The following is a 24,735-nucleotide window of genomic DNA, read 5'->3' as shown; positions in this document are numbered from 1 at the left end:
TTGATTGATCTCCTCAATATTTAGGCATAACAGGGTGGACACGTTATGGTCAACCACATTAAACTCACTGGATAAAAACATAAAAATCAGATGGTAAAAGAGGTAGAAAATCACACAGCTTACCACATTTGAAATCCCCTCCACTGATGTGATGTCACCTCATGAGAGTGATGTGATTGAGAAATATGGTTTTCTTTTAAAAGGGACATTAACACAGCATAACAGGGTGGACAGTGATCGCAGGGACAAGCAATATTGTAAGCAAAACCTTGTTTTTTTGTACAAAAAAATAGATATTGATCAGGAAAATTAAATAATAATAACATATTTGGAAATGTATGTTTTTAATAGTTATTTTTGGGATTGAAGTTGAATGAACAACACTGGGGACATCCCAAATCCCATGCAAAATCCAATTTACATCTTTAACCAAAGCTTTTAAAATGTAGAAAACAACAACTTAGAAGCCCATATCATTGTATTCATAATAAATAACAATTGACTATACATGAAAAACCTAATGGAATTAGTATTTGTCCAAATTTAGACAAAATACAACATGATTTAGTACTGGGGACGGAAAAGGCACCGTATTAAAAAAATGACCCAACCACCGTTTTCAAGCGGAGCATCCATTGGTTCTTTGCTGCGGGAGCGACTTCGAATGCGCGTTCTCACAGCTCCAAACGACGCAGAGCAAAGCGAATTTTATCCTAAACTCTGTTTCAAGTGAAGCAAATGTTCTAGTGAGAACACCCCCTAAGAACAAGCTATTCAGAACTGATCAGGCTTGCTGTGTTATACTCCGACAATCTAAGAGGAAAGCACATTCAGCCTCCACTTGTGCCCGGCAGTATCCCAGTTCTCTGTCACAAGACCATTGCTGCTCTTTCTTCTTGCTTAAGCTAAAAATAACCTACGGATACAATAATTTGTATACTAATTAGCTGGAAAGCTATTTGCTGTTAATAAGACATTGGGTATATCTCTCTTTTCATGCTTAATAGACACGTGTTGTGTCCACGGTGTGGTTGCGTTACTCATGGTATGTGCCCGTCCTCAGATTTCTACCTCCACTAGCCTCCACTGCTGTGTTCATGCGTTTATGTGTTGGGGCAACTGATATGATTGTATGTACAGTGTATACCAATGCGGTTGTGTACACGTTTGTGATACAGTTGTGTTCATATTCATATATGCCATTTAGCAGAAACTTTCAAAAGCGACGGACAGTACAGTGAGTCCTGTAGATAGGGTCCCATAGGGAATCGAACCCAAGTGACTTGCTGGCACCATGCTCTAACCAACAAGTCACACTGAGGCCCACTAGCATGGTTGTGTTCCTGTTGGTATTCTGCTGGAGTGGTGGTGTTAGATAACTGTGTCACGTTGAGTGACTGGGAGCAGACATTGTTCCCTCAGGCTCCCTCAGACTGATTCCACCTTCAAGTGTCAGCCCCATGTCAGACAACAGCAGGCCCACCTCATCTACCCAATCTCCCCTCCCATCTGCACCAACATCCTCTCCTCATCTCTAAGAACTCTCTCTCTCTCTCTCTCTCTCTCTCTCTCTCGCTCCCTCTCTCGCTCCACTATCACCTTCTAGTCACAGATTGGATTCAGTAGCAGCCACAGCCAAGATGGGGGTGAGGGATGACTCTGCCAGCATGGAGTAATTAACACAGAGGCGCAGGATTTTGGGGTTCTTAACTTAAATGATGGATCAAAACAAACTGACTTTATCTGTAATTGCTTACTTTCACACACACGCACACATACACACACACACACACACACACACACACACACACACACACACACACACACACACACACACACACACAAAGCCAACCAAAACAAAAACAGAGTGTCTCGGTACAGCAATGATAAACTTTTCCAAAATTCCAGGAGCAATTAACAACATTATCTAGAAGTGGCAGCATTTGTTTTACCCCCTGAGACTTTCAAGTGAGTCAGATTTGGGTAAATACAGACGAGACTTTGACCTTTGTGCATGCTCTGGGCTAGGATTAGCAGCTCTGATGGCATCACACTACGCTTAACTGCAATTACTAGCATTAATCCTGTCAAAATACACAATGCTCTACCTCTCTTATTTGTGCTACAGGCGAGTATGATATATGCATAAAGGTTAATGCTTGGTCAGACAAACTGTTTGGGTGCTTGAAACAGACAGTTTGAAACAGACAGTTTGAAACAGACAGTTTGAAACAGACAGTTTGAAACAGACAGTTTCAAGCACCACATCCATTAGTCTGGCTAAGCATCAACCTTTATGTATTTCTGAGTTCAGTGAGAGTATCCTCGGGCCCTCATCACTGTCTGCTGATCTTTGGTCGGAAAATCAACATTCAACGTTGCTATGCCGTAGGGCGTAGGCGGTCAACCCACTTTTCCCTCTTGGCAGATCGGTTGACTTTTCATCCTCTTCTTATTGCTCCTCTCCTCCTGACCTCCTCCTTCCATCTCATCCTTATACTTCTGAATCTTCCTAACTATTCCTGACTCCTCCTCCTCCTTCACCCCCTCCTCCACTTCCTCTTTCTTTCCATCCTTCACCTCCTTCTCCTCTTCCTCATCCTTTCCTCCCCCTACTCCCCCTTTATCTCTTATTCCTTCTGCCCGTTCTACCTCCTACATCTCCTACATCTCCTCCTCCTCCTCCTCCTCCTCCTCTTCTACCGGTCTTTTTTTCCACCTCCCACTTCTGCATCCCTTATCCACGTCCTCCACACTCAGTGACCACAGTTTGTTTCACCCCCCCCCCCCCCCCCACTCCACCTCCATCTTCTCTCCTCCACATCCCTGATCTCTCCTCCACATCCCTGATCTCTCCTCCACGTCCCTGATCTCTCCTCCACATCCCTGGCAGAGGCTGGTCCTTTAGTCGTGTGGTGCTCAGAGCCATGGAGCAGCCCTGTCTATGTCTATGGGTCATTACTAGTGAGCCTCGGAATGGATGGGGAACCTCCATACAGAGTAGTCCTCATGAGTCGACGTCGTCCCTGGAGTGGTCATGCGCTGATTAGAGGTCACACCCCAAATAATCAAATATCCTGCTCTTGCTATCTCTCACCCCCCCACGTCTCTGCTCTCTGGTGAAGCCCCCTCAGTCCCACTTACTTTCTCCATTAGTACTGTGACCCCCTCCATATCCAATTTAAACTCCTTCAGCCTTGCTTTTACTGTACTGCTGAGTCAAACACCAACGGAGGCCCTTATCTTCCATCTCTTATCTCCCCCATACCCCTGGCGGAGCCCACCCTATATCCACTCACCATCTGACAGTTGATTATCTATACTTGGCCCCCATCAGCTCTCCTCTCCCTCAGTGATAACTCCTTCGCTAACCTTGCCCCAAGGTGGTGGAGGGGCCAGATCCACGTGGACGTCTCCACTACCATCCCAGTGATCCCCCCTCCCATGTCTTTCTTCTGATGTCCTTCTGATGATGGAGGAATGTCTGATATCAAGATGTTTGCTACTGTGTTTCTGGTCGACACAGGATTAGATTGTTAGTGACCCTTCTGCATGCATTACATTGTACCTTTCAATGATTTATGGTGAAATCTGTGTGTACAGTATACTATACTGTATAACTACTGTATATACTGTATAACTATACTATATACTATACTGTATAACTACTGTATATACTGTATACTATACTGTATATAAGCTGGATTCAAACCTGGGTCTCCAAGGCTTGCTAAAAACCAAACGGTTTCCAGTAAAGGTAACTCATGAGTCATGACGCGAGTGTGGTTCCTAACCACCTCCCCTACACTATTTGAAAAAAAGCAGGCATAGCTATGACAATAAGCCACCCCCTTCCTCTTGATGCTATTTTAAGACATGTCAAGTTCATAATCCCCACCGAGTCATCCAGATATGCTCATGATCTGTGCAGCACTCGTACCAGAGTAAGGGTCTGACGCAAGGGGCGATCAATACCTGTCTGAGGTCATTCCTTCTATGGCTAGCTGGTTAGTGCAGAGGCGTGGGAAAGACAGCACCTTGCACTCTAACGTTATTCACCAAGATACAACTTGACAGAAGAAGAAAGGGATCTAGGTCAGTGTGAGGTCCAAGCAGATGCTCATTTCGCCTTCACTTACCTTAATTAACTAACTATGCAAATAAGTTCATAGGAGTATAAAACGGAGAGACCCGCTCTTGTAATGATGACGGTTTTTGTATTTTTTAATATTTGTTTTATCTTAATAACAGACCTAGCTCATGCAGAGAGATTAACTGCCTCAGTCTTATGTGAATTCACCACGGACATCATCAAAGCCGAGGAGAACTGGGCTTCGTGTGGGTTGGTCTGTGGGTGGCTTCTATTCAGAAGCGAAGGGTTTTTCTTTCATTTTTCATTTGACACCTTCATTTCTTTTATGCTCCTCTTTCGGTGTGCTTCTGCTTTCCTGTGCACCTTGTTTTATTTTCAAACCACATTGTCCATCTGGGGAAAAATCAGCTCTAAATAATTCTCATATTTCTTGATCTTTTCGGTGGTTAACATTTTAATTAGGAGTTTCCTAAATTTCGGGCCTGGTCCCTCACCCTGCCCTATACCAACGTTACGTAGGCGCAAGGACGTGTCGTCCATATAAGCATAGTAAGCAGTGCTTACCCAACGAAAAAATTAAAAAGGACAGTGAAAATATAAAAATAAAAGTGCATGTAACCGTTTGTTTGTTTTCATTAAAAGAGTCGTATTTTAGGTCCCAGGGCAGCAGGAGTCATTCATTTTGGCGGCACCTGCAGGAGTAAGCACTCGCTATTCTGCTTGCTAGCATTGCGTTGCATTATAAGCACTTCTCTCTCTGCTTTCCCTCGCGTATATTCGAATGCGTGAAAATGTATATTTTTTTTTTTTCGATGCCTCAGCCCGCTGTTTAATGTGGCCACGGTAAGCATGCTTACCAGCCAATCAGTAGTTCGTTCATTCCGATAAGAGCTACTGATTGTCTCTTATCACTTTCAAGTTCACTTATAGCTTATGCCAGCTAGCTCAAACGATCTAAATAATAATAATCAATAAGGATAACTTGCTTGATTTTGTGAATATGGACATTACTGTCAGCGACCTAAAGGGATTTCGTAGACTGGACTGGACTGGAAAAACACAACTACTGGCTAAAGGCCGCCCGAAGCCACCGCTCACCGATCTTCACACCCAGAAAGGGAGAGTCGCTAGGGGCTACAGCAAGCCTGGTATGAGAGGTTTATATGATTTTTATGATTCGCGAGGCTGGTGGCGATCTGTGCTTGTTTATATGGTTTGAGTACTGCTGTACTGCTGGTTATGGCTCCTTATTTAACACTTCCTCTGCTTTTACCTTTGAATGTAGGCCGTGTTTGGAGAGAGAGCTGCTTAATCAATCGCTGAGATAGGCCTAATGTCGCTGTCCGTGCCAGTGGTTCTGGACCAAAAGTGTTTGAGAGAGATAGAGAGGGAGGGTTTGTGATGTGATGTCAAGTGCCTGTGTGACAAAAGTGTGAAAAGAAAGTGTGTTGTGAGTTTACTATGGAGGATGGAAACGGTGTGTGTCTGTGTTGTGCATGTGTGCGTTTGCGATGTTGAAACTGGACTTGTAGATTTCAGCAGGTTGGCTACTTGAAAAGATCTTGGTTCAAAAAAGATTGAACAATGAGCACCCCTGATATAGTCGAAACTGGCAACTGTTTTTTTTGTTTTTGGTAATCTGATCACAAAGTGACCCTACAGTTTATTAGTGGGTTCTAGGGCATCAAAATTGCATTTCCTTGAAACTGCGTTCACTGATAGCGTGTATGTGTAATTATGTGTATTTCTATATCTTATGCTTACCCAATCTAAAAGCTCACGGCACGTGCCTGCGTAGGCGCTAGGTGGAGTTGTATTCAAGTCTCCCAGGTTTCCTATCTAATTCTCTCAGAAGTGCATAGGGGAAGGGGGTCAGGAGTACAGTCTAGAATCTAGGGGCCTAGAGTCTAGGGGGTGTATTTGAAATCGGAGGGAGTCTTTCATCACGCACATAGTGCACTCTACTGAAAAGGTTTCCCACGCTGCATGGGGCGCTCGCTTGTTTTTCCCCAATCGTTGAGGTTAGGATTTGGAGAGGGGAAACTGAAGCTATACCTGAGGCAAACTTCCCCTGGAGCTTTGACCACTGTATCATCCTTCAGAAGGACCCCAGACACAAGTCCAACGTAACCACCAACATGCTCCACAGGACATATTTGCCGTCTATGACTATCCACTCAGCGCTCCTCAGACTCTATTATCTCTCTTAATGTCATAATAGTGGGAAGATATGAAGCGAGCAAATGGGAAGATATGAAGCGAGCTGATAAAGAATGATTGGTTGCATTTACCAAGAGTCCCTGAGTAAACGGTGATAGCCCAGTAATGGTTAATCATAAAGCTCAGGATAAGGAAGATGGGGGAAGACCCATCATCATGGGGGAAGAAGACCTTTGTGGAACATTGTTAAACAGTACTGGGGAGGAGTTGACCTTCTCTTCTGTCAGGTGATGGCATTCCTCTTAGTTGTTCATCCCTATGACCATCCAAATGTCAGCCATGATCTCAGTCACGTCCCGAAGGGGAAAGGTTGCCGTATGTTCCCTCTGTGTTCTGACGTTAGCTTTTACGTGGGAGTGGATTCATCAGATACTTATGTCTATTTTTTTCTCAGGTAAACAGTACATCACTCGCATCCCAACATGCAGAATTTATTGGGTATAAGATGGTATGATATATAATTATCTATATATACTTTTGATCATACACTATTGAATATTACAACATATCTTACAACAATATTTCCATCACATTTTCAGTTTGGATGAAAATACAGTATCTTGAATACTTTCATTAATACTGTATCGTAGGAATGATATGATTGTAAGATTGCCTTTGGGATGTTCACTTTGACCATGGGGGTTAAGATTAAGTGGGTGCCATGCTCATTACAAGATGGCGTCATGCATGCATTACATTTAAGATTGTTATACTGCATTTGATGATCTGGATTAACTTGTAAATTATGTGAACTACCTGATTACTAAGGTTTATTGTACCATGGATGTTGGACTCAAGCTGGCTCTCATCACAGTCTCCTAACACAGCAAATTAACAATATCCAAGTGGTCTCAAGGGCTTGGCACAGCATAGCAGCAGTGTAGCCTGTGGAACATTCTCATAGCAGTCTAGCCTCGGACTATAAACGTAAGCGCCACAGGACAGCCGGCTCCCTCATTAACATGGAGATGATGTCACTAGTATTATCCTCCTGGGTGTGCTTATTGATGTAATTAATCCATGATGTTTATCAGATGATCATGAGCTGTGTGTGTGCGTGTGTGGCTGTGTGTGCGTGTGTGTGTGTGTGTGTGTGTGTGTGTGTGTGTATGTTTGTGTGCATGCATGCATGCGTGTGTATATGTTGGGGGTGGGGGGGGTTTGGATCGGAGGAGTTTAAAAATTCCCCTCATGCCCATGTACTGTAGCCTCAGAAAAAAATCAATGTGTCCTCTTTCATGTTGCAGATCTTTGTATTGAGTAACGAACACCCTCGAGTTTAAATCATGTGCAAGCAGTCCGAGTGACCGTTGAACGACTTCTGATTTCTGTTCCACTCTGCTCACACACCCATATCAGCTCAGCACTCTCATCAACAAGGATTCAAAGTTTATTATTAAACTGTTGTGGGATATAATTGATTCTTAATAGATTTAGTAGAACTTATAAAGCACAAAGAGCTTAGATCAATTGTCTCCAAAGAGGCCTTTTATCAAGCCAAGTTACATGAGTGCAGAGAGAAATGAGCAGACCAATAAGCAAGAAAGCAATAGCCCAAAAGCAAAAAGTCCCCAACGATGGGTGGGACTCATATTTATAGAACTGTCCTTGGTCATGAGGTCACCATTCTTGGGAACCAATCATATTATACAAATCTGTGATTACACAAGTTATGGGCCCTGTCCATAGTCAGAATTATTCCCTGCGCCACAGATCTCGGCCCATCCCTTACAGGAAGGAAATGGGCCTTCCTTGAGTGCTAGATTTTCCAAACTGTAGAGGGTCTTACTTTTCTCAGTATAGGCTACAATGATATAAAACTACATCAAAAACAATACTTGTACAGAGTATCCCACTGAGACCAAGGTCTCATGCTTACAACGGGAAAAATACAACGTTTAATCAGAGGGCTGACAAAAAAGAAATAGTCAACCAGAATGAACAGTTTGTGCCGTTACAAAACGCTTTACAATGAGCCCGTCCTCCGATTTCTACCTCCCATCAGCCTCCACTGACCAAGACACGTGTAGCCTACACACTGTAACAAACAAGACACATGTAGCCTACATGTTTGAGCTGCAATGAGCTGTCACTCAAGGGAAGCTGTTAGGCTAGCAGGCGATGAGACAATCAGTCCTCTACTGTAATCTTAGTAGTTACATAGTTATGTTCTAAATATATTGCAATTCCCACTTGCAATACTAAATATCATGGTTTTTTCACCGGGCACAGTATGAATTATTGTGTGTTTATTGTGTTTGATGGAGATACGTGCATGGCAACATAGAGGGTTCTGTAACATCTAGGTGATCAAATCAAATAGGCCAGCGTACAGATACAGTATGGTGGCTGAATGACTTCACAACACAGGTATGTGCAGGTTGACTGATGTATTAACAAAGTTTGAATACAGTAGGGGAAATAAGTAATAACTTTTTAATTCAACATATTTCCATTGCAGCTATTCACATGAAATTTAGGCCCGACATTGGTATTAACTTTATGAAGCTACGCAGCAAAGACATTGTAAGAATCCAGAAAAAAAGGTTATGTGCGATCAAATTTAAATCCTCTTCTGAATGCCCGGACAGAAATGTTGCGAGGAGCTCCTGTGCGTGGCCGGTTGATGGTCAAGTGATTTTCCTTCCACTTAATGCAGATAATGGCTCTTTGGCTCTCCCCATCATGAGATGTTTCTTGCAGGAAAGCTTGGTGACAAATGTGACATTGTCCGGTGAAAAGATCTGCATGTCAGCAATTCTCAAGTTGCGCAAATGACCAAAAAGCTTCTTTAAAAAATAATAATAATCTGTTTTCGCTTTTTTGCATGTTATGAAAGTTACGAAAGTGTTGAAGAGCCCACTCAATACACACAAAAACAACAGTTTTAGGATCACTAAATACTAATTTGTGAATTTTGTCTGCCGTAGGCTACTGGGTTAGTGATACATGGCTTGTAAACAAACATAGGTTTTAGGACGTGTTCAAAAGCAAGGACTCTGTGATCATCTAATTATGTGTATTGATGTGTTTTAGCATGTTGACGTTCTATCAGCATGTTGTGATGTGCTAAACATGCAGTTAGATGTTCGTAGCAATGTTACTTTTTAGCTACTAGCTACTGACTAACAGCTGTTTTGTGTGTGTTTTGATTCAGAGCAAGTTTCTCAGGTAGGAGAGCTCATTAGAGGCAAGCTGGTTTAGTGCTTTTCCTTACTGTGTTCAATATTTTTTTCCTGTGTCATTCCACTTCATTGCACATAGCTTTTTTATGGATTGGAATTCTACGATTTATTTAGCTGTGTACTTAATACCAATGTCTGGTCTAAATTTCATATCTATAGCTGCAGGCAATATGTTGAATAAAAAAAGTGTTGATGTGTTGAATGAATACTTATTTTCCCCACTGTAAATACAGGTAAGATAAAATGGGGTTTGAGGGCCAAAGACAAAATTCTTAAGAACAGCTCTCATCACAAGGTTACTGAGAAAATCGATACTGTGTTTAGCAGGCGGAAATAGGACACCGGGCTCATTGTAATGTATGGGACGTATTGAGGACTGGTATCAAACACACATGTGTTTCTCATTCCATTCCATGCATTAAAATGAGCCTGTCCTCCTATTTCTAGCTTCACCAGCCTCCTCTGGTGTGTAGAAAAGAGTCTCATAAATAGTGGTGAAAATACATAGATTAGATTATGTATGTGTTTATGTCTGAGGGTTGCAGGCTTTAGCTCAGTGGGCCAACACAATCCTCTGGAACACAGAAGACCCATGAAACCTAATCAGTCACTTATGCACTCATCCAGACTGAAGGCTGAAGTATGCAGGGTAGTACTTTACTTAGCATCCAGTTATAATGTTCATAGTGCATTATAAGACCACTCTATGTGGGATATGTAGAAGAGTGAAACCAAAACACCTGTTATCATGGCAGACATACAGTAACATGACAACTCTGTCCAGTGAATATAAGGACAAACTCAGGTGCGCAATGTGTTTTCAAGATAATCTTCACCATAACAGTTGAAGTGTGTTAAAATGCTGCAAGCTCTTTCAACCATCAGACAACTTCTTGAAGACGATTTGACAAAGCTCTCACCAGTTATAAACATTCTCACTACTAACAGGGGAGAAATCAATGTGGTGATGATGATTCAATGTCATGTGATGGGAACCTCCGGATTAGGACAACATGGAAGATAATCTCACTGTTCCAGATTCTACTCACTACTTGGTAGTGATAGAAAAATAAAGATAAAAACCCTCTGAACTTCACGTTTGACGATTGTTCTTTCAAAAAAAGACTGATTCCAGAAAGTTATTTCGGGAAAGAGGGGGATTTGACATCTTCCTTTATGTTTTAGATACCATTGATCTTTGGGTTGTGCGGTGGCAGTAGGTAGAGACGTTTGATGAGGCAGACTCTTTGTAGAAGGGAAACACTTAAGTCCTGGTGTTATCGGCCCAAATCGTTTGGCGCAGTAATAATGACTGACTTGGTTCCAGCCAATACAAACACTGGCGGACCCACTCTCTTACTAGCGAAGGCAGACAGAAGCCCATGGCCACAATGAGCTTTCAAACACAATGAGCATCAAACACATGTCAAGAAAAATAATCATGACTCTGATTCTCACTCTCCCCCTACCTTCAGCAGTCTGGGGGGAATATCATCATACCAGGGTGGGCCTGTGGACCCTAATATGCCATTATACTCCTGTCATAAAATGTGACAGCAGCTGGGGAAACCGGGAACAAGTCGGCAACCGACAGACCGTTCAGACTATCATTCTGAAAAATGTTAAGAAATGTCAACGGTGTTGAAAATCAATAACACACTCGCTAGTCAAGCCAAATATTAAATATTGGAATGCAATGGATTCTGAGTAATCCCCACTACTACCTAGTTAGTGTAGAGTAGTGGGGTTTACTCGCCGAATCCATTGAATTGCAATGTTTTGGCTTGACCAACGAGTGTGTCATTGATTACAACAACGTTGACATTTATTTCAAATGTTCAGAATAAAAGTCTGAACATTTTGGATTGGTTACCGACTTGTTCCCGCTTTCACCAGCTGCTGTCACATAGGTCATTATGCTCATGTCATAAAATGACTGATGAGGTGGTATGCGCCAGAAGTTGTCCCACCGAAACCTACACGGCACGCCAAAAAAAGAAAGGGCACAATCTTGCGGCTCTCACACCACGCCTCATAAAGCCTCCGTTTCTGGTTGTAAAGACCCCTGGTGGATGACACCCAAGCACTCATCAGGAATCATGGTAACCACGTTCAGAGGAAGGCCTTCTGAGACGTTGGACCTCCATGGGCCAAACACATGAGTCCATCAGCCCAGGACGAGGGTGGAACAATTATCCTTGCGCTTGGGACAATAGGTCCCTGTGTAACGGCGGGGCATCTAGGGGACAGGTAGAGTAGCTGAGCTAGTGGCCTGGGGTGGTCCAGTGGTCTAGCACCGCGGTCAACAGTGCACACATATGCCCATGTCGGCATGGGTTCGAATCCGGCCCATGCCCTGCTGACATGCCCTCTTTCTCCTTACTTTCCTGTCTGTCTTCACTACATCTGTCTAATAAAATGAAAAATGTGTGGGACTGTCCCACTCAGAAAATTAACTTTAAAAAAAGAGTAGCTGAGCTATCTGTGGCCAGGCCAGGCCAGTTCAGGGCTATCAGGAGCAGGGACAGACCCTTTGCCTCCTCATCGCCTGTGTCGAGACAGATCCAGATGGAGGCATGACACCCAGAGCTGGAAATCTTGTATGTGGAGGAGGCCAAACTGGGCTACCACAGTCGATGAAGCCATTAAATCCATAAGAGCTGCAGACACATGTGGTACCAGAGGATCCCCATGTTTCTAAAGCAGCATCTGTTTGGACCATTAAATATGATGCATGACTCTTATGAGATTTGGGGTATTTTAGATAAGCTCACCCTATTCAGCATTTTTGCTGGATGGGAGCTGTTCCATGTCAGAGAAGGATTTGCTGACTTGCCCTCTTACCCAGCAGCGCCTGAGGAGAAGGCACAGCTGGTGAGGTGCTATACTGCCCCACAGTGGAGGTCTTGAAAAATGGCCCCCCGTGGCACACAGTGCATGTGTTTTAGACAGACGTGTCTCACACGGGTTTATCACAGTGACATTAGGCTTAACAGTAGGGTGTGCTATTTTAATAAGTCTGGTTGAGTTCTATTCAACTTAGAATCAATTGATTGAGTTATATTCTTCTCCTAAACCTCTCATCAAATTTGCCTGAGTTCTACTTAGTTCCTCTCCAGTATGTCAGTCTGGTGACCTAAATGTGGCAGTTTCCTGAGAAATCTCTTCTAATCCAAAACACATTGCATCTAGAATTCTGCTCTCATAAGCTCACATAAGTTTTCCCTTGAGCCACTTCTTACCTGAGGCGCCCCCTACCTGGAATCCAAATATGTCCAATATCCACTGAGCAAAGAGAGAAAAGTCAAAGAGAGAAAAGTCCTACAAATCAGTCAGTTTATTACTTATGACATTTTGCAAATTATATTGGAACCATTAGGGTATTGGAGAGCTAGGAGCTTTTAGCTGCCAGTCTAGAGTCCTCAGGCTGGAACTCATTAAGTTTCTTACCCAGTCCAAATCTGAATTCTTACATCTGAGAGATTGTGATTACGTCTAGCTAGAATCCCTCAGCTTTATTTGATTCAAAAGGAAAATAAACTGCTATTGCTTTATAAAATATGAATGATTTGGGTTACTTTAGCAAAGTAATCATTATTAATGCTAAGACCTTAATAAATGATGGTCTTAACATTGGAAGGTGGATAGAGTTGAGCTTTCAGTGCAATTGAGTTTTCAACTTTACTTTGTCTTGATCATCCCTAGCTTCAAACTGGCACCATTCTCCCTGACCTTTTCAATACCATGTTCTGCATGTGGAGAGCATCCTAGTGTAACAAATGGGTGGATACCATACTGTATAATGTTCTAATGAAAGCACTTGCAATTGAATATCATATACAATTCATATTGATTTGGAAGGAGGCTACAATAAAACAAATGGAAAGGTGAATGTATATTAATAACATAGCAAACCTATTAATCTATATCTCTATTGTTATTGTTGGATACTTTGACAGGATGTGTATGGGAAGGTTAAAGGTGTTTATACTGCTGGATAGTCTGGTGTATTGGCAGTGGAGGTAGAAATCGGAGGACGGGCTTATTTCTACCTCCGCATATGTTTGATAGCATTCCTCATTCCAATCCATGCATTAGAATGAGCCCATCCTCCAATCTCTACCTCCACCAGCCTCCCCTTGTATACAGTGCACTTGTGGATAGTGTATGGATGCCATGGGAGCTCTCTATCGGGCTGTGGTTAGCCTCTGGCCTCTCCTCTCTAGCGTGATCCAGATGCCCTTCTCGGGTCGGAGGATGAGCTCCCCCAGGGGTCTCAGCTCCTCCCGGCTCTGATAGGCCCGCACGCAGAAGCCACGCAACACCGACGCCAGGACCACCTTCTCCTCCATCATGGCGAAGCGCTGGCCTGGAGCCAACACACACACCGACATGTTAACATGCAAACATGCATCTACTGAACAGAACTGAAGAACAGAAGCCTGACAACATACGTACATACAAAATGCACAAACAAATTAGAACAGGAGACAAAACACACACATGCAACAGGAGACTAACACACATACGTGTAAGAACACACAGACACACACATACACAGATACTGATATGAATGTACATCTCACTCTTACCGTTAGTCTCTAAAAGGGTTGCAACTGAATGAACGGGAATAGCTAAATGACTGAAATTATCTATTAGAAGTCAAAATGGTATAGTCTATCATTCCTGTCTGTCTGTCTGTCTGTCTCTCTCTCTCTCTCTCTCTCTCTCTCTCTCTCTCTCTCTCTCTCTCTCTCTCTCTCTCTCTCTCTCTCTCTCTCAGGGCAATCAGTCTCATTCAGTGAGTGGGAGACAGGACTAATTGGCAGCAGAGCCTCCACTCTCAGGAGAATGGAGAGTTAGCGAGAGCCCCCTCTGCCCCCCCCCAGTGAGGGAGGGTAACTGGATGATTGATTCTTGGAGAAGAGCGGGCGCTCACAGAGAATGGAAGGCTTAATGGAGGAGGGAAGCTGTGTCATAATAAGTGGTGGCCTTAATGCAATATGACCCCCACGGGGTAGGTGGGGCGACCTGCTCTTAAATGGAACTCTGCCTGCCTTGAAGTTTGGGGGAAACAGCATTTTGTTTGCCCTTGTTTCCTTAAACTAGATTGTAGGTCACATGCACTTAGCTGTGTCTCTGGTTTAGAGTGGGCCTTGTGTCCTACAGTAGGCAGAGGTGGGTGAAATAGCAAAGAAATAATTGAGCGACAGTACACTGATGATGATTTAGTTTGCCTAGTAGAATGGAACCAAGGTAACAGTCCCTAAAGTGGAGACTCCATGCTCAATCAAACACAAAAACTGTTTTTCAACTATTTTGCATAACCTACAGTATTTGACCCAATAGTGTTTGGAATAAACATTTGAAAGAGTTGGTACAATAGGGCTTGTTCCAGTAAGGCTGACCGATGCAGTTCCTTGGTCCGGCAGAGAAGGGGATGTACGCGAAGGGGTGTCTCCCTGAGCTGTTCTCAGGCAGGAAGCGCTCCGGACGGAACTCTTCGGGATCAGGGAAGTATCGTGGGTCCCGGTGAAGAGCATAGGGGATGATCAGAGCACTCACTCCTTTAGGGACTTCGAAGCCATCTGCAGGGGGAGAACATCATAATGCATTATGATAAGTAACGCATTGAACGTATTTGTAATAACTCCCTCATTAATGTTTTAATCAGATGAAAAATTATAAGAATTCATTAACGAAACATTACAAAGTAGTGTGCTCGCTGATGATAGTGCTCTGGCGAAGGAGCTTGCACCAAATGAAAGATTATGGAAGGGAATCAAGTTTCCATCCTGAATGTCTTATCATAAAGCCTCACATAATTATGTCATAGTATATCATACAACTACTATTGTAACACATTGTTACCTTTTCCCTTAAACCAACCTTTAAGATGAAAACTTAGTTTTAACTTGACATGTTATGAATTATATAAAAATCCATTACAGAGCCTAAAATGTTATAGGCATATAACATAAAACTAATTTTATCTAATCTACACTCTCTTGACTGGGAATTGATTCAAATCAATACTGTGATCAAATCGTCATCTATCGAGACCTATAAATAATATATGATTAGTTGACATAAGTCGGTTTCTTATATTAAAAAAGTACTGGTCTTGGTTAAGTGGTCTCTGAGTAATAGAGGCAATTGCAAAAATATTGCAAATACTGCCCCCGGTCTCGTCTACATCATCACAAGTCTCTCAAGCTGTAGCCTCAATGGTTCTGACATCATGTAAATACTATATCCCTTTAGTAAAACACTGACTCATACAAGCTAATGGCTGTTGCTCATACAATGAAGTCACAGCTTCCTTTTGGCAAGGACACACAGCCTCAATTACTTCAACTTGGACTAACAGATGTTTGCCCATCCTGAGTAGGAAGACAGAATTACTAACAAAAGACTTGTCCCTGTGATGCCCCCACTGAACTGACAAACTCCTCTGACAACCGCCTATCTGTATTTTCCTTTCAAACCGTGCTTTGTGGTTGTATCAACAAAACTGGGACCGTATTTCATATTCTATTCGTTCTTGAGAACAGTCAAATCCAAGTCCATCTGTTTCCGCCCCAGTCTAAATTTGCAGCAAATGCTTTTTTTCAGAGATGAGAGAGAATGCACAAGCTGCCAGATATGGCTTTTGGCACATAGAAAGAACAGCTTGACATATGCTGTTTCACCGAGATGCAGATGACAGCCTTGGCTTCAAACAGGGAGGATCTCCTCGCTCTCGTCTACTAGCGTCATGTGACAGGGTGGAGGTGGAGTGCAAACAGCTTGTGGCACAATCTGCTTTCCACCTACTGATGTGACAGTCTACGCAGATGCTGCGGGCGAACATGGGCACAGGCGGAAAGAGGCGCAGGGTCTCCTTGATGATGCACTCCAGGTAATGTAACTTTTTCAGGTCGTCGACTGTGACAGGGCGGTCCGAGGAACCTGGCAGCCACGAAGAGGCACATAAAGGCTATGATATCACACAAGTTATACAACTTGTAGATCTAGTTAAATAATACAATGTTCATGTATGATACGCATATGATGTCATTACTGCCATATGTGATATGATGTAAGACCGTGTTGTCATATGGATATGATGTCATCAACTGTCACATAATGTCATGCACTTGTCGAACTGTAAAATATGGATATATCATAGAATAGTCTCCAGGGGAAAAGGATTGTCAATGGAATTAACTAGTGTCATTTACCAAAGACCTCTTGGAGCTCCTGGTGGAGCCGGGCCTGGACCTCAGGGTTGGAGCCTAATAGGTGCAGAGTCCAATTCATAGACGCTGCTGTCGTATCATGGCCCTAATCATAGAAAAACACACACTACATAAACATAAGACACATCAATTCTGGACTATGTAGGCCTATAGTATATGTGGAGTTGATTGCTCTAGGTTTTGGTACTGACACTTATAGAAGATCAATGCGAGCAATTGGAAAGCTCTTTCATAGTACCTCAAACATGAAGGTGTCCACCTCCTCCTGAATATCACTGTGACTCAGGTAGTGCCCCTCCTCGTCTGTGGATTGTAAGAGCATGTCTAGGAAAGCTCTTCTCCTTCTGGTTCCCCGGTCAGACCCCTCGCTGTCAGAGCTCGCATTAGCCATGCTCTCTGCTCTCTCCTTGATCACCTGTAGAATACACTACATTAATATGACAATAGACCTGTTGTTGTTGTTGTTGTTGTTGTTGTTGTTGTTGTTCAAGCAATGCACTGTAGGTCATGCTAACATGGTCATTACAATGTGATGTAGATGAATCTAAACTCTGATTACCGGTACTATACCACTAATCTTAATTGTGGTATACACACACTCTTAATAGTGGTATATTGAAAAGGTAAACAGTTCAATTTGTCTGGCATGGACTAGTAGTGGTATATGCACTCTTAATAATGGTATACTCACTCATCTGTGCGCAGTATTGGAATATAGATCTGTACTGTAAGAGAGTGGACTCAACTCACACTCTCAGTAAACGAATGGAGGATCCCAAGTCTTTTGTTATGCTCTTTGCCCTCCGGTAGTCGATTGTAGATGAAGTCTGGCCAATACCACGGTGCTCTCTGGCGACGAGTGATGATGTCACTCATTCTGCAAATACAACTCAGTAAGGACTGAAGGACTCCAGGGGATATATTGTACAGTATATTGCATGTGTGAAAGGATTTGTCTGTGCACTGTAATGTTACTTACTTGGACACACTGCGGACGTATTCAGAGTCACTGTTACTCTGTGCATATATTTTCTTCCCCATTGCAGTTTCTGAAACAATAGGCCACATTTGATGCCTAGCTGACAGCTAGCTACATACCTAACAGATAAGAATGGGGAAAGGTAGTAAGGAATGTAGCCTGTCATACCTGGCGATATAATCTAGATACAGTACTACTGGACTAGGATGTTGATGATCAATGAAAAAAGGCCATCCCTATTTCCCTAAACTTGACTTGCCCCAACCGTCAATTAATCATAGCTCCTCCATTCAAGTTTAGGCAAATAGGCCTTTTTTTAGGCCTTTTCTACAGTTTCATTTCAAAATCATGAATTCTCTAGACTAGAGAAATCCAAGTCACGGTTCCTACCACAGATGATGTCCAGAGCGCAGAGTGTGATGTAGTTGTAACAATTGAAGGGTTCTCCCCCCACCTGCTTCTCCAGCCTCCCCATCAAAACCTCCGCCTGTTCATTCATCACCTCCAGGAACTCTGTGAGGATGGAGAAGTGGAAGGTGGGGGTCAACATCTTCCTCCGACTACGCCACTTGTCCCCTGTGCTGTAACGTGTCAGGACAAAAGGAACAATCACCTTTAGGAAATCAGAGACACAAATGACCCAGCCTATTCAATGAAAAGGTGAAAGGAGATATAAAGTTGATGTATGGTAACAATAGAGTTGGGAGCGGAAGAGGTATGCTAACAATAGTATTAGGAGGGGTAGCCTTGCGGTAACAATAGGAGTGACAGGGGTAGAAATCGGAGGATGGCGTCATTGTAATACATGGAATAGAATGAGGAATGGTTTCAAACACACGTGTTACCATTTTTCCATTCCATGCATTACAATGAGGCTATCCTCCGATGTCTACCCCTGTCACTCCTATTGTTGCCGCAAGTCTACCCCTCCTAATGCTATTGTTAGCATACCTCTAGTAGGGTCCAAAACCAAAATTCCGTGACCACTCTCTGGCTAACATGTTTTTATGATTTATTTGACTTCTAGGGACCTTTTATGAAAAATTTAGCCTCCAGGTCCCTCCCAAAAATCGCGGGGTTTTTTGCCAGAGGGCCAAATCCAAAATACCTGTAACCTTTAAGGCAGGTGAATAGGGTAAAAAAAAAAAAACTAATAGCTATCACTATGAAACTTCCCCAGTTAATCACTTACATTAAGATAATTATTTTTTGTATTACAAGTTTTCTGAAATTGTATGTTTAAATATGCAAATGAGGCGTTACCTAATTAAATATGCGGTAATTTGCATAACATTCAAGAACTTAAATCTGAACATTGGATAAAGCCAGGTTAAAAATTCTTGTTTCATCTTGTTGACATATTAGAGTCAAAGGCTTGATTAATTTGTTTGTTAAATTGGATGCCCGTTAGTTGCCACCAGGGTATCAACTATTATGAACGTATAACAAGAGACGTAATTATACTTCAAAATAAGCTCTTTAATAGCAGTAACTTGAATAGTTATAACAGAACAATTGAACCACTTTAAACATATGTGATCACTCTGAATCAGAACATTCTGCCTCACTAGATTCTGAATCCTCCTCTCCCTCCTCCTCATCTCCCTCCTCACTCTCATCTTCCTCCTTGTCTTCAGCTGGCCCTGGTGCAGGTAGATTCATTGGGAGAGCAGGTTGTGTGTGGCGGACAGGACGACAGTGACCACCCACCAGCTCCCAGCCATGTCCGAGGGGCGAGGGGTGGTGCTTCAGGGAGGGGTGGCGCACTAGATATGCCAAGTAGTTGGCACGGAGACAGTGTTGGCGTTCTGCATCTGGAGGGAGACGGATGAAGTCCAAGAGTTGTTTTTCATTCTCTTCCACTTCTCGGCACGGGCCTCAGCCATGGTGCTGCTCTTTTTGTGGCCATAGATGACATCTTGTGTGAACTGGAAGAGCTCCTCTACCACCTCCTCCTCAAGGTGAAGGCTATCTCCACACCATGAGAGTTGCCGTCTTGCCACAGGGCTCTTAGCCACCTTGTCATACACCGACAATTTCCTTGTTCCATAGAAGCCTGAGTTGGCATCACAGCCTGTAATACAATGTAGCTGCACAATACAGTCTGCCATCTCCTCAGTCACTAGGCCACGGCATACAATTATCTCCTGCTTTCTCTTGATATAGAGCATACCTGGCAACTGCTGTGAGATGGCCGCTGCTGCGACATCGGTGTCAGCTGCATCTATGACAACAGGGCCACTGTAGCCTGACTCACGCAGAACTGCATAAGCAGAGAAGAGGATGGTGTCAGCCTCAGACTGGTCAAAGATGTAGTTCTGCATTGGTTGTTGTGTTGACAAGTTGGTGCGATGAGAGCCAACAGAGTAAACAATATCTGCATCTACAGTCTGTGCAAGGTCGGTCAGGTAGCTGCATATTAGTTGTTGCAGCCGCACCTTGTTGCTGACGCTACACAGCAGCGTTTTGAACACTCTGGCAGAGGGGAAGGGGTCGCCCAATTTCATGTAGGTGTTGGGGACATGTGCCTTACCCTGTACCCGCAGGTCTCGCTCGTCATCTTTCGTTGAGTATGCTCCATCGTACGGGTCATTCACACAGATGATACGGTCAACATCACCATGGCGGTCAAGGATGATGGATGACACCTTGTGGACGTCGTCCGACCACTTGTATGGGGTGTCATCTTGTGTCATCTTGTGTCTGTCGATCTTCTGCTGATCCTCCAAATCATGCCCATGTCGACGAGAGCGATGTAAGGTCCTTTCAGAACTACAGATTGGAGAGAGCTTCTGGATGAGCTTGCTCTTCTGCATCTTCCTGTATGTGCCATTGGAGTTGAATAAGGCCATACACTCCTCGACAACACAGTGTTCCAACAACTCTGGGAGATTCACAAGTTAACTGACCTCAACCAGGTCGATCACTGCCTTGAGAGCATCCTGCTCCATCTCAGCAGAACCTTGGGTTCCTCCCCGGGTTACTTCATGCATGGCCCCTTGTCAAATGTCAAGCGTTTGCTCAATGGGACGGATGCATGGAGGGAGGTATTCTTACTGAACACTCTGTCTCGTAAAATGCTGGTCAACTTCTCCTCTCCTGCAGCAAGGGCGGCTGAGTTGAAGTCAGCAATGAGCTCATCAGAGGCAGGCATGGCTGACTGTAGGGTGCGGAGGGTGGGTGAGGCCGGGTCGAACGGGAAGGAGTCAAACTCATGCATGCATGCGACCAGGTCCTGCACACACTGCTCATCCTCTCGCATCCGTGGCCACATTGCATGTGCTTCTTCTTGGCTTCTTTTCGGTTGGCCAGCGCGTTGTGAGCCGCCCGGATCTGGGTCACATTGTTCATATTTCTGGAGTGCAATAGCAGCTGCTTCTCATTCTAGAGGATAGAGAGCCAGCCAGACTTCATTTTGCTGCCCTTGTTCATTGTACACTCATGTCCCAGGCCATGTAGGACTAGGGGTTGCCTGTGATGGACTGAGTGAAATCAGTCCGAAGGAAGGCGACCTGATCAGCAAGGAGAGCTAGTCAGCATTTCCGAGAAGTCAGGCAGCCACCTCCCATACCTATTGTTATCGTACGCTACCATTATTAATTATTAATCAAGCCTTTGACTCTAATATGTCAACAAGATGAAACAAGAATTTTTAACCTGGCTTTATCCAATGTTCAGATTTAAGTTCTTGAATGTTATGCAAATTACTGCATATTTAATTAGGTAACGCCTCATTTGCATATTTAAACATACAATTTCAGAAAACTTGTAATACAAAAAATAATTGTCTTAATGTAAGTGATTAACTGGGGAAGTTTCATAGTGATAGCTATTAGTTAATTTTTTAAATCTGATACATGAGAAAGGTCAAAGGTCAAAGATGGTGCCAACATATCTCCAAATGGCCTAAACATATAGGTGTCCGCCTAAACATACCTGTACTAAAACAGGTACAAAGTTGCATTTTCTCACATTACTAGCATCGACTTTGGCACAAGTACTAATAAGACCCTGGAGTACTGATTCCTAGATGATTTGGGCTTCGTCATCAGGTTTCCAAGGTGATATTCACTGTAAAAGCTGTTGTTTTTTTAGGCGGAGACTGAATTTGAGATGTTTTATAATGTTCTAGCTCTATTTACTCTGACACAGTAACATAGATTTTGATTCTGACACTTCTACAGCCACCCCACAGGTGTTAGCTTTCATTTGATAACAAGATCATTATGAAGGTCCTTGTGATTGTGGAGATATTCTATATTCACTGTGGGCATGTCATTTCGAGCAGAAAACCAGAAAAATGAGGTGGATAAGATCTGGTTAAAGGTTACAGGTATTTTGGATTTGGCCCTCTGGCAAAAAAACCTGGAATTTTTGGCAGGGACCTGGAGGCTAAATTTGTCATAAAAGGTCCCGAGAAGTCAGATAAATCATCAAAACATGTTAGCCAGAGAGTGGTCACAGAATTTTGGTTTTGGACCCTCTCCTACTCTTCTCCTATCTCCACCAGCCTCCCCTGGTATGGGACACGCACCTGGTGAGTAGACCGGTACCCAGCCAGGGATGGAGGAACCTGTAGACATAGGCCTTGTCTATGTGTTTGGAGGTGTTGAGTACGGCCTGGTAGGAGAACACACAGCGCCAGACAGAACAAGCATGAGGATGACAATAGAGCGGATAAAAACAGATTAAAATGATAGAAATGAACTAATATCTATCTGTTGTACTATTTCTGTCGTTCTTGAGTAACAATAGCAGTGTAGTAGTAGTTACCTCAACAGTCTCTGCATGAAACAACACCAGAAACGGTAAGGGTCCGACCCACACTTTAATCAACGGTAGATGTCTGAACTCATTGGTGCCTTCGATGATCTGGTTAAAGAATTCTACGATTGGAGATACAAACATTGCATTCAGGTAGCTTTTTCATTTCTTTGGAAAACATTCAATGATTTAAAGTAAACGCAATTCCTGTGCAAGGGGCCTTACCTCCCACATTACTCTTAAACTCTAGTGCATTGCCGATGATTGGGTAAGTATGCGCCGTCTCAGGTATTGGTTTCAATACCCTCCATTCATAGATGTGTCTCTTCAGAGGATGATAAGCCACGCTGAACAGGAGGACAATCAATATTGCCAGAGAAACGATCCCCAGTGTGTATGCAACATCAGAGAGGACCGCCATTTTGGTGCAATACAGCTGTAGTGTTGTGTGTAAGTCTTATCTCTTTGGTCAGCAGACTTGTATTTGAGTGAACTTTAGACTTCTCCCTTCAGCCCAGTTATACGGTTACAGTGTTGCAGAAACAAGAGCGACAAGAGAGCGACACCCCTCTAAGATGTTAGGCGGGAAACAATAAACACGGGTAATGAAAACAATCATTTATTTATTTTCAAAACATAAAAGGATATCTGTACAAAGCATCATTTCAAAGGGAAAAAACATAATGGACCTTGACATTCCTTGAAAAACTTGTTATGATGAATTATGAAAACACAATGAGGTCTTCCTGTGTGATTCAGGCACTGCTGTCCTGGAGTGTTGGCTGAGTCATGACATCACCACCTGGAGTGTTGGCTGAGTCATGACATCACCACCTGGAGTGTTGGCTGAGTCATGACATCACCACCTGGAGTGTTGCCTGAGTCATGACATCACCACCTGGAGTCTCTTCTTGCCATGACCGGGAAACCGACCAAACACTTTGCGTTGATGAGGAACACCTGGGGACGCGTTTAATCCAATTAATACTCAATTGGCATGAGACACACTGTACTGCTTCATATTTGTATGTGTCCGTCTTAGATTATTTTTTACATTTGTATACATTTTACGTTTTAGGACATTTTGGTCAACACACCTGTTCCGAGGGCAGTGGGGACACCATCTCCCACATAGGCTAATGCCCAGCTCCTGTACAGTATGTTGACGGTATATTTATAGTATATTCACCTAAGAGTAGAGACACATTCCCACTTTCTCCCTTCGTGGGGGGGGGTGGGGGCTGGCGTCTCCTCGTTACCACGGCGCCCTCGGAGAAGCCGCTGGAGGTGGAGCAGGTGATCCCCATCCCGAAGCCAGTCACTCCAATCAGAGCACGGTTGCCTAGGGAGATTCAGAGGTGATATGACAGGCCTGCCTAACGTCGCCACGTCACACACACTCAAATTTGCTCAGTGGAACAACTAATGCATGCGTACACCACCTGAGCCATGAACACAACTGGCCTTATTCGGTTGTTAAGTTGTGATGTGTTTCTGGGTCCAAAGTTGGCTGAGGCGCTGTCTTCGAAATTCCTCAGTAATAATAATAATTCATTATATTTGTATAGCGCTTTTCCGAGGCTCAAAGACGCTGACAAATATGGGAACAACGGGAAAGTGCTGTGTCCCTTGTTGTTGGAATAGATCCGAGTCTAAAAAACGATTGAACTGTCATTCTACCGCTGTAGTACACTGGTACTCTGGTGCGGGGAATTTCTGGTTTGGACTCGGAAATTGCTAAACGTCACGTTTGACGTCAGACTTAACAACCGAATAGGGAGTTCTCCTCTACTCGGCTCTAGAGGAGCTAGAGGATGAACAAAATCACATTTGATCCCGTTCAGAAGAACGCTTCAGCAAGTTATACTCACGTTAAACCATAAACATTACACATGATTACATCACATGGCACGAAACTAGGTAGTAAGATACACCATGCACTTTCACCAGCACACCTGCCCGTTCACCTGTGCTGCCGTCTGCTGGCAAGTATGCTACATTGTAGATGTCACCTGTACTCCTGACACCTGTTGGATGGACACATGAGCATGCTATACTGTAGCTGTCACCTGGGTGGGTCCCTTTCCCCGGCCTCATGTGGCACGCAAAATCCATGGGCGTGAACGACCTTTTCATAGGTGTGTCTGACTAGAAGACAAAGCAATCCATTCAAGCTCTTTGACAGAGTGCCCCCGAATGACCTTTGTTGTATTCAGGGTAAAATACCTGTAATATGTAACCTACATCTTCACC

The 24,735-nt window shown here is 43.5% G+C and overlaps 2 protein-coding genes across 2 annotated transcripts in view; both read right to left on the bottom strand.

The window, feature by feature from the left end:
* Positions 1-12,829: 12,829 nt before the first annotated feature.
* Positions 12,830-22,903, bottom strand: cyp4v2b (cytochrome P450, family 4, subfamily V, member 2b; the record flags this gene model as incomplete). Its single annotated transcript, XM_080527104.1, has 11 exons — positions 12,830-13,867; positions 14,907-15,086; positions 16,315-16,449; positions 16,722-16,824; positions 16,978-17,154; positions 17,490-17,616; positions 17,719-17,788; positions 18,109-18,299; positions 22,253-22,338; positions 22,492-22,604; positions 22,708-22,903. The coding sequence occupies 11 exons, from the start codon at positions 22,901-22,903 to the stop codon at positions 13,686-13,688; spliced, it is 1,560 nt and encodes a 519-aa protein (XP_080383230.1). The 3' UTR covers positions 12,830-13,685.
* A 416-nt stretch (positions 22,904-23,319) lies between these two features.
* The window catches only part of fam149a (family with sequence similarity 149 member A), a gene marked incomplete at its 5' end in the record, with an annotated part of 31,947 nt that continues 30,531 nt past the window's right edge, over positions 23,320-24,735 (bottom strand). Inside the window, 3 exons of the mRNA XM_080527103.1 lie at positions 23,320-23,442; positions 23,672-23,824; positions 24,552-24,630. Coding sequence (XP_080383229.1) covers positions 23,366-23,442; positions 23,672-23,824; positions 24,552-24,630 — 309 coding nt within the window. The 3' untranslated portion in view covers positions 23,320-23,365. The remainder of the gene's footprint in view (positions 23,443-23,671; positions 23,825-24,551; positions 24,631-24,735) is intronic.

Source organism: Nansenia antarctica (assembly GCF_963989245.1).
Source record: "Nansenia antarctica genome assembly, chromosome: 3".
NCBI lineage: Eukaryota > Metazoa > Chordata > Actinopteri > Argentiniformes > Microstomatidae > Nansenia > Nansenia antarctica.
This window is presented reverse-complemented; position numbering and strand designations above follow the sequence as displayed.